The following is a 10,129-nucleotide window of genomic DNA, read 5'->3' on the forward strand; positions in this document are numbered from 1 at the left end:
TGATGAGCTGCGGGCCTCCCAGGTGTCGTCGGGTCGCCGCGGCCCTTTTCTCCTCCCTCACCACGACCCGAGGCCCTCCCGCGCCCTGTCCTCCTGGTTCCCGACATGGAGTGACCTGCGCCGCCCTCCCCTGCAGGTGAACGTGTACGGGTTTGGGGCCGACAGCCGGGGCAACTGGCACCACTACTGGGAGAATAACCGGTACGCAGGCGAGTTCCGGAAGACGGGCGTGCACGACGCCGACTTCGAGGCCCACATCATCGACATGCTGGCCAAGGCCAGCAAGATCGAGGTCTACCGAGGGAACTGAACCCGGCCTCGCCGCGACCCTTCCGGCCCGGCCGCGAGTCGCCGGTGCGCGCTCCCAGCAGGTACTCGAGGCCAGCCCGGGCGCGGCGGCCTCGGCGTGGGCGCGGCGCCGGCTGCGCGTCTCCGGGCAATCGGCAGCGACGCCCGGCCGCGGTCTGGACCAATCATGCTGCAGTCCAGCGAGCGCTGCTGTCCCCCGCCAATCATGAGACTCTGGGGGCCGGCCCAAGCCTGGCACCAATCAGCGCTGCAGTCGGGCTGAGCCTCTGTTTTTCCCAACCAATCATGCGACTCAAGGAGAACTTCCGGCGCTGGGACCCGTCTCCTCCAATCAATGGCCTTTGGAGGCGGGCCAGCGGCCGCCCAGTCCCCACCCCTTTCTGCTTTTGGGTAGGGTTTTATTTCATGCTTTTTATGGAGTAGGGGTTGCTTCTGCCTTCCTTGAAGTGGCTTCCTCACGCTCGTCTGGGGCGTTTCTCAGTCGCTTGCTGGCCTGACCCCTCCAGGTCACCGAGGAGGAAATGGGGAAGGCTGGGGCAGCGGCGGCTGGCTTCCCCTTCCCGGGGGTCCCTCGTGGCCTCGGGGTGGGCGGGGGGCGTTCGGCGAGCCTTTCTGGTGGTCGGGGCCGCTCCCGTGGTTTCCAGGGGGCGCGCTTTCACCCCAGGGGAAAAGCCAGCCCCTTCCCAAACCGCTCAAGGCCTCCGAGAGGGTTTTAGACTCCACCGTCTCTTTATCTGTCAGGCCCAGATGAGTGAGTGTAAACCCACCAAAGAAATGCAGAGAGAATCCAGAGGGCGCGTGGGACCCTCATCTCCCTTCCTCCCTTTCCCCACCATCGGCCACCCTATGGAATGGCCTTTCTGACCAGGGCATTTGGTGTCTCACTGGGAAACTAGAACTGTATTCACCCCTTGCTTGGGGGCGGAATTCGCTTAGGGCCTAATTCCGGGACGCAGGTGTAAGGAACAGGGCAGGGGACAAGGAGGCCCCGTCACATCAAAAGTAAGGTGCTTCTCACTCACGAGTACCCTCGGCCCCTAACCCTACTGGTCGCCCGCACCCTTTTCAGTGTCCCTCCCTAAGTCCTGGGCCTCCTCACCAGCCTACTTGTTGCTCAGAAAAGAAAATCAAAACCTGCCCTGGGATGATTGGGACACTGCTGCTTCTCCCTCTCTCTCTCTCTCTCTCTCTCACACACACACACACACACACACACACATACACGTCTTTGGCTGGCTCTAGGGAGAGGGAGCCACAGGTGGCAAAGAAAGCTGGAGATGGGGAGCGCAGCTGCCTGGTGCATGCACCTTCTTCCTTTAACCATCACCCCAAAGAGGAGTAGGAAACCTCTTGCTCAGGGGTGGAATTTGCTTCGGGCTCATAATTTGGTTAACCTGAGGTTACCAGGTTTGGCTGACCAACAATGATTCTTTTAAAATTCTGAGCTGGCCCCCTGCATGCCTCCTTCCCTGCCCACGTGTCCCCCCATGCTCCCCTCCTGCCTCCTTGCTCTAACCCACTTTCCATTTCCAGCTCTAGAAAGGCTGGGGAGTTAACAACCAGGTTACAAGTGGAAGCTGCTTGCATGACTGAACCCAGCTTAAGTCCCTAGAGGAAGCTGCTGGTGGTGGTCTCACCCTTCAAGGTGGGGACGTTTAGGAGGGGGAGAGGGCTTCTGTGAAGCTTCCAAACCACTAAAAGGATCCCCCTTCCTGACAGTGATGAACACAGATACCACCCTTTTTCTTAGTGAGTTGATACCACCTAGCAGCCTCCTGGCCATTGATATGGTTCCTGCAGCTGGCTGAGGGAACAGTACAGCAGGGGGGTGTATTAGAGGAGGGTTGGGGTGTGGGGGTGGGGCAGTGAGCACCCCTAAAAGTTAATATATTGAGAACTTAGCTTGAGTGTGTTCCTTCCCAATTCCAAAAGTAGGAGGAGTAAAGAATGAGGGTGGATTTGGGGGCCTTTAGTGGAACACCTCCTCAGGGCCTCCCTCCCCATTAGAGAGTCAAAGCTCCAGCCCTTCTTGCCAGTCTCCTCTCAGTGCTTCCTGAAGAGGCTGTTGTGAGTGTTTAGAAGAGGAAAAACACAATGCAATCATGCCAAACAGTATTGAGCAGAATAATTTATTTCTTTTTTGTTCCTTTTTCTTCTTTTTTTTTTTGTTTTGTTTAAACCCATTAATAAATCCCCATTCTGGAAGAGGTAGGTCCCAGCATCTAGCCCTGATCTCCTTTTCTGCAATAGTTATTTAAACAAACGTTTTTTATTTTCTTCCCTTTCTCTCTGAATTAAAAAGAACAAAAAAACTGTATAGTCGTTTGTCTGTTCTGAAATGTGTATGGTCGTGGAAAGAAGGTGTATCTGCAGTGGGGGGCTGTGACTGAGTAATGGCTAAGAATGTTGGGGGCATATATGAAAGGGGGAGGGGACGACTCACAGACACCCTCCCCTTATACATGAGGAGCCTAGGTCCATGGACCCTACTGTCTGAAGTTCCCAAGACATGTAAATCGTCTTTTTGTTAAAAATCAATTCATTGTCCCCTCTTCACTTTTCTCTGAAAGAGGAATGAATTGGAGAGAATGGCTGGCAACTTCCCACAGTGGCTGTCCTGCCTCCACTTTGGCCCGTCTCCATCAGTCTCATGCATTTGGGCGTGTCACCAGCTGGGCGGCAAGCTTGGCCGTCCCCACCTCTCTGAGGGGTGAGTGCCTCTAGGACACGTTTCCCCCCCTTTTGCGTGGCCTTCCTGTCTCTCCCTCCCCTGCTCCTACCATGTCTGGAGGAGAACCTGCATCTTGAGTGCAGGAGCTAGAAAGGAGGGAGGACCTCCTTTGGGAAGGCGGCTCTCTGCTCCTGTTTGCACCTCTTCTCTGCCAGCCGCCATCAGCCATCTATGTTCCCAGTGACATTTGCTGAGGTGTTCAAGTGGTGGGCAGATGAGAGACTTCTACTGCCTAGCGGCCAGCAATGGAGAAGAAAATGTCCTTGGGGTAAAGATACTGAGGATATGAAGAGCAGTGGGGCCTCAGGAACCCAGCATTAGGGAATTCTGTAAAGACACAGCTCCATTCTCTGAAGCCCAACTGAAGTGATGTTAACAGTGGGGTTGGAGCTGGCTTCTCTTTGTCCGCCTTTCTGTCCCTGATGGTTAGTTAGACCCAGCTTTTCAATTGTTAGCAACAGAGAGTAGGGAGAGCTGGGAGCATCCTCTTCTCCTCCAACCTTCCCCACGGTGGAGAAACCTGGCCCTAGAGCTTGGCCAATTTCCCTAAAACACTGAAGGAGTCCAAGCTTAGGCGATGAGGACAGGCCCAGGGTGCCTCAGCCTGTTCCTTGGGTGGCGCTGCTTGTGGATGGCAGCGCTATTTCGTGGGTTTAGGGTTGATGGTGGGAACAGGGAGGTAGACCATCTCTCTTTGCCACAGACACTCTCCAGTAGCATTTAGATGGCTGAATTATGAGGCCTGGTGGCAGGATGGCACACACACAGTGTGGACTGCTCAGAACTGTTTCTTGTCTGGGCCCCACTCAAAGCCGGCTGCCTTATGGGTTACCATAATTGATTGGAGCAGTACTCCCAAATGTCCTATGTGTTACCTCCAGAATCAAGACTTCTTCCAAATTGTGTCTTTCCCTCCCCCCCCCCCCATGTTGGCCACGGACTGTATTGCTTTGATCTAGCAAAGATCTGGAACCACAGGTTGGCATTGCTGCTTGAGTACCTTTGCAATGAACTACTGTCATTCTCCATGACTTAGACAGTGAGTAATGGGATGAGGAAGAAATCACTCACCCCTGCATAAGTAGGTTTGATGACAGCACCAATCTCTGCAAATCTTCCTGGGACATGGCATTGACTTTGACTTACTATCCTGGAGATGGGGTGGAAGGCAGTTCCAGGGAATTCTGTTTGGCTAACCCCATCATAATAACCCTCACTCCATGGGTCAGCTTCCCAGTATGGGGATTTTGCCAGGTGGTAAATCTCTCTCTTCCTTATAAGACTGAGGAAGTTACCTTAAAATGGGTCTGCGGTCTCATTGGACCCACCATTAAATGGACTTGGATTAGAGCTCCATCTCTCATTTGCCATAATAGTCTCTGACTCTAACTGCTGGACCACACTGACATTCGAGTCTCAGAGCCAGTATCTGATAATTCTTGCAGGTTGGTTATTTCCCTTTCCCCTGTCACTGTCACTCCTGGAAATAGGGCCCTCTGGAAAGGCTTGGGAAAGATTCACAACACACACCTAAGCAACATCAGAGGGTCACTCCTGAAAGGACCCTGGGATCCTCTTGAAAAAGAGGCTCCAGATGTGTAACCTGAATTAGGTCTGGGAACTGGGTAAGAAGCTGTGAGTCTCCATTGCTGGGACTCAAGTTTCTTCTCAGCACCCCTAGAATTTTCCCTCCCATACACATCAGTACCTTAGTAGGCTGCCCATCATTTATTTCATTTCTAGGGACCCCTATGGTCAATTAACTATTGTCCCAAATCCTTATAGGTCAAAACTAATTGCCAGGGGCCGGCCCGGTCGCACAGCAGTTAAGTGCGCACGTTCCGCTTTGGCGGCCCCGGGTTCGCCGGTTCGGATCCTGGGTGTGGACACGGCACTGCTTATCAAGCCATGCTGTGGCAGGCGTCCCACATATAAAGTAGAGGAAGATGGGCACGGATGTTAGGTCAGGGCCAGCCTTCCTCAGCAAAAAGAGAGGAGGATTGGCAGCAGATGTTAGCTCAGTGCTAATCTTCCTTTAAAAAAACCCCAAAAAACCTAATTGCCAGACTGTGGCTTCTTATGGTAAATGTGCCTACCTATCTTGGATAGTTTGACACTTATTAGGCACATTTTTGTGGCCTTTTTCATGCTGGGATCCCGTTATTCTCTGACTTACAGATGACAGCCACCAGAGAGTTCTTCAAAGATGTTGGTGCCCCAATCACTAATGCACTTTTTAAATTAATTTTTTAAAATCATTTTTGCTGTGGAAGATAATACATATGCAGAAAAGAGCATAGAAATAAATGAACAAAAATGTAGAGCTTAATGAATTATTTTTTAAAATCTCCATAATAGAAATATATTTAGCAAAGCAGAAATAGGATAATATTATATATAATACGTATAATATAGATATAGATAGGATTATCTATATAATTTCTGTGGTAAAGGAAAAATAATTAACAATTCCACTGCCATTTGAATACCAAAATGGACTGAAGAAAAGGAAAAAAGAGATTGTTGAATGTGTTACATGGAAAAATTAGAAAAGCTAGAATTTTATTTATTTATTTTTCCAGCTTTATTGAGATAAATAATTGACATTGTGTAAGTATAAACTGTACGTCTTAGTGATTTTATGTGTGTATATATTACAAAATGCTTGCCATGATAAGGTTCCTCAACACGTCCATCACCTCATACAGTTACAATTCTTTTGCATGTGGTGAGAACTTTTAAAATCTCTCTTAGCAACTTTCAAATAAACAAGACAGTATTGTTAACTATAGTCACCACGCTGTCCATTACGTCCCCAGAACTTATTTATCTTATAACTGCAAGTTTGTACCTTTTAACCTCCTCCACCCATTTCCCCACTCCCCCTAACCACTCACCCCTGGCAACTACCAATCTGTACTTTGTTTCTATGAATTTGATTTTTTTCACGTTCCACATATAAGTGAAATCATACGGCATTCGTCTTTCTCTGTCTGACTTATTTCACTTAAAATAATGCCTTCAGGGTCCATTCACGTTGTTGCAAATGGCAGGATTTCCTTACTTTTTATGACTGAATAATATTCCATTGTGTGTGTATACATTTGTATATACACATACATATATGTACATGCCACATTTTCTTATCTATTTCATTCATTGATGGACACTTAGGTTGTTTCCATGTCTTGGCTACTGTGAATAATCTTTCAAGGAATATAGGAGTGCAGATATCTCTTCAAGACAGTGATTACATTTCCTTCACATGTGTACCCAGAGGTGGAATTGTTGAATCATAATAGTAGTTCTATATTCACGTGCAAAAGAATGAAACTGGATCCCTATCTTACGCCACTCACAAAAATTAACTCCAAATGCATTAAAGACGTCAATGGAAGGTCTGAAACCATAACACTCCCAGAAAGAAACAGGGAAAAAGCTCCTTGACATTGGTCTTGGCAATGATTTTGTGGATATGACACCCAAAGCAGGAGCAAGAGAAGCAAAAACAAACAAGTGGGACTACATCAAACTAAAAAGCTTCTGCACAACAAAAGAAACAATCAACAAAATGAAAAAGTAACCTGTGGAATAGGAGAAAATATTTGCAAACCACATATCTGATCAGGGGTTAATAGCCGAAATATGTGAGGAACTCCTACAACTCAATAGCAAAAAACCAAATAATCCAATTTAAAAATGGGCAGAAGATCTGAATAGACATTTTTCCAAAGAATATATTCAGATGGCCAAGAGGTACATAAAAAAGTGCTCAACGTCACTAATCATTAAGGAAATGCAAATCAAAACCACAATGAGATATCACTTCACACCTGTTAGAATGGCCATCATCAATAAAAGCCAAGTGGGCCAAGTGGCACAGTGGTTAAGTGCCCACATTCCGCTTTGGCGGCCTGGGGTCCGCTGGTTCAGATCCTGGGTGCGGACATGGCACTGCTCGTCAAGCCATGCTCTGGTAGGCGTCCCACCTAGAAAGTAGAGGAAGATGGGCACGGATGTTAGCTCAGGGCCAGTCTTCCTCAGCAAAAAGAGGAGGATTGGCAGATGTTAGCTCAGGGCTGATCTTCCTCAAAAAACGAAACAGAACAGAAAAAGCCGGGAAATAACAAGTGCTGGTAAGGACGTGGAGAAACAGGAACACTTGTGCCCTATTGATGGAAAGGTAAATTGGTGCAGCCACTATGGAAAACAGTATGGAGGTTCCTTAACGAATTGTTTTAAGATGAACACTCATGTAATCACTCCCCAGGTTGTGCAAGCAGCCCAGAGACTTCCCCACGCCATCTTTCTTGCCACACAAACCCCCTTCCTTCCCCTGAAGGTGACCACTCTCCTGACATTCCGTATTCACTCGAGTCTGTTTCTGGATCTCTATTCTGTTTCATTAGTCTGATTGCCTAGACCCGAGGCCACATGGAAACTCGGTTTATAGTAAAGATGGCCTCTCAGATCACTTAAGATGGATGTTTAAATAAATTTTTTTGGAACTAGATAACCATCTGGAAAAAGATAAAATTAGATCCATACTTTAAACCATTTACCAAAATGCCAAATGAATCAGAACTGCATGTAAAAAATAAACCCTAAAAGTGGTAACTCTTTGATATATTCAGATTATATGTATATACATATATATGTATATTCATAGATCTATGAATATATCTATGTATCTACATATATTGTATATTTCAGCTTTGAAGTTGGTTTTTGGGTTGAGATTTTCTTTTCACGCTTTGTAGTTCTATATATCGCTAAAAATGGGAGTTTTTTCATTCATTTTTGTGTGTGTGTGTTCCAAACATTTTGTTAAATTCCCTCTTCTACTGATGTAATTGCTCCCATTTTATTTGTCCAAGTGACTTTATACCTTTTCATTCCTTTCCTATAACTTTCATGGGGTCATGGGAAGGAAACATAGATAAGTGTGATGTTTAATCACCTGCTTAGCAGACACCTTTTTCTTCCTTGTTTTTCCTCTGCCTTCACAGATTTGGTTTTTTTGTGGTTGCTTATTTAAGCCCTTCGTTATGCTGGAGGCTTTTCAAATATCTGAGAATTGAGGGTTGTCCTCTCTTCTGAAATAGTGGATCAAGTGGAATTTTGTGTACATGGGGCTTACCTACCACCAAGGTTGGCATTAGGGTGGCTGGACAGGGAACTAGCCATTCAATGGGGTCGGGGGGCTAAGGATAAGCTAGATTATGTTGCATAATAAACACCCCTCAAGCTCCCAGTGACTTAAAACAACAAAGTTTATTTCTCACTCAAGCCACATTTCTATTATGGGGCTCTGCTCATCCTGGTCACTCAGGGATCCAGGAGGACTGTGGTGTCACCTATGGGTCTCTGGTCTCAGGGGCAGGGAAAAGAATCTAATGAACCACACAGTGGCTCTTAAAGCTTCTGTCAAGAAGTTCACATTTCCTTGATACCAAAGAAGTCCCTGGCGATGCCTCAGTCTAGCAGGGATGTGTCCTCGTTCTCTGGGAGAGGCATCCTTTTTGGGTGAGCAGTAATAGGGCTACAACACAGAAGGTTCTTTGGAGAGAAGTGCTTGGATGTGTGGCCCGGGCAAGGTGGGTGGAGACACACCTGGCTGGCACTGCTGGATGCCGGGGGAAGGAAAGGAAGCACTTAGGTATTTTATGCATCACAGGAACAGCTGCGGGCTGCCATTCAGCAGGCAAGGGACTGCTTAGGGAGTTGAGGCAAGATAAGAAAGCATCATTCCTTGTTAGGTGACGAGAAGGGTAAAATTCTAAAACTATATTTTTAAAAATCAAATTATTCCTTTCTGAGTGTGAATTAGGAATCAGTGCTCTTTCTCACTACCCTTCCAGAACATTCAAAGCTTCTACAGTGAGTCTATGCCTCACTGACAACCAACCCACAAAAATGCAAAAGATGTTCCCTCCCCCGAGGCTTGCTGAACTGTGGGTATCAGGACCAGCCTGTTCCTCTGAGAATATAGAATTAACACTTTTCATCCAACAACTGTTTCTGCTCCTGAGACTAATCCAGGCTCTTTCTGGCAGCGTGGCTTCTCTCCAGAAAGAAGGCTGGGTGAGGTAGAACATATGGTGTCTGCAGGCAGAGGGATCTGAATTCAATCCTCTCTTTGCTATAAAATAACTTTGCCTTTTCCTTCTTTTTTTAAGTTAAAAATGTAATACATATTCATTGCAAAAATAATTCAAACAATTCATAAATATATAAAGTAAAAATGAAGGCCTTCCTGCAATATTTCTTTGGGATGTATAATTTGTCATATGGGTAATGACAGGGCTGCCTCCCCACAGCTCTTCCTGTGAAGCCCATCTCCATGAAACACCACACTAGAGACCACTCAAGGGAAGGCTCTGGAGTCTCCGCTTTCTTTGCTATAAATAAAATAACTAAACTTTAAGACTTGAGCATACTTAAAAATATATTTTAAAAAATACCAAAGGAACCAGCCCTCATGGCCTAGTGGTTAAAGTTCGGCACTCTCACTGCTTCAGCGGCCCAGATTCCTTTCCTGGTCTTGGAACCACACCACCCGTCTGTCAGTTGCCATGCTGTGCTGGTGGCTCACATTACGAGAACTAGAAGGACTTACAACTAGGATGTACAACTGTGCACGGGGGCTTTGGGGAGGGGAAAAAAAAACGGAGAAGATTGGCAACAGATGTTAGCTCAGGGCGAATCTTTCCCTGCAGAGAAAAATATCAAAGTCACCTTAACCAAGTGCTCAAGGTTAGCGTCACCAGCCTATATTTACATAAATACATGGTTGAATAAATTCATAAATGTGGAAGTGACAACTCTCCCATGCAGAAGTTTCAAATAATTTATGTAGCTGCTCCTTAAGTGTGTGCTGTGCTGCACATAGTGACTTCCTCCTGAAGAGTAAAAAGTAGAGAAAGGGGGACAAAAGAGAACTTTACAGTGGAGAGACCTGACAAACAGTACCACAGCCAGGTCATCAAGGTCAACATCAGTGACCTTGACGACACCGATATGTTATGTTATAGTCTGTGCCTTTGATGTGATGAAAATGAAACTTTACCTCTGTGATCTTCCTCCCCA

At 46.7% G+C, this 10,129-nt stretch overlaps 1 protein-coding gene across 2 annotated transcripts in view; it reads left to right on the forward strand.

Annotated features, from left to right (window-relative positions):
- Positions 1-2,624, forward strand: part of ST3GAL2 (ST3 beta-galactoside alpha-2,3-sialyltransferase 2) — a 50,394-nt gene extending 47,770 nt beyond the window's left edge. For both annotated transcript variants that reach the window (XM_046683319.1, XM_046683318.1), the window contains one exon: positions 137-2,624. In XM_046683319.1, the coding sequence (XP_046539275.1) occupies positions 137-310 (174 nt within the window). In that variant the 3' untranslated portion in view covers positions 311-2,624. The remainder of the gene's footprint in view (positions 1-136) is intronic.
- The last annotated feature ends 7,505 nt before the right edge of the window (positions 2,625-10,129 follow it).

The sequence above is a fragment of the Equus quagga genome, chromosome 13 (genome assembly GCF_021613505.1).
Source record: "Equus quagga isolate Etosha38 chromosome 13, UCLA_HA_Equagga_1.0, whole genome shotgun sequence".
NCBI classification, from domain to species: domain Eukaryota; kingdom Metazoa; phylum Chordata; class Mammalia; order Perissodactyla; family Equidae; genus Equus; species Equus quagga.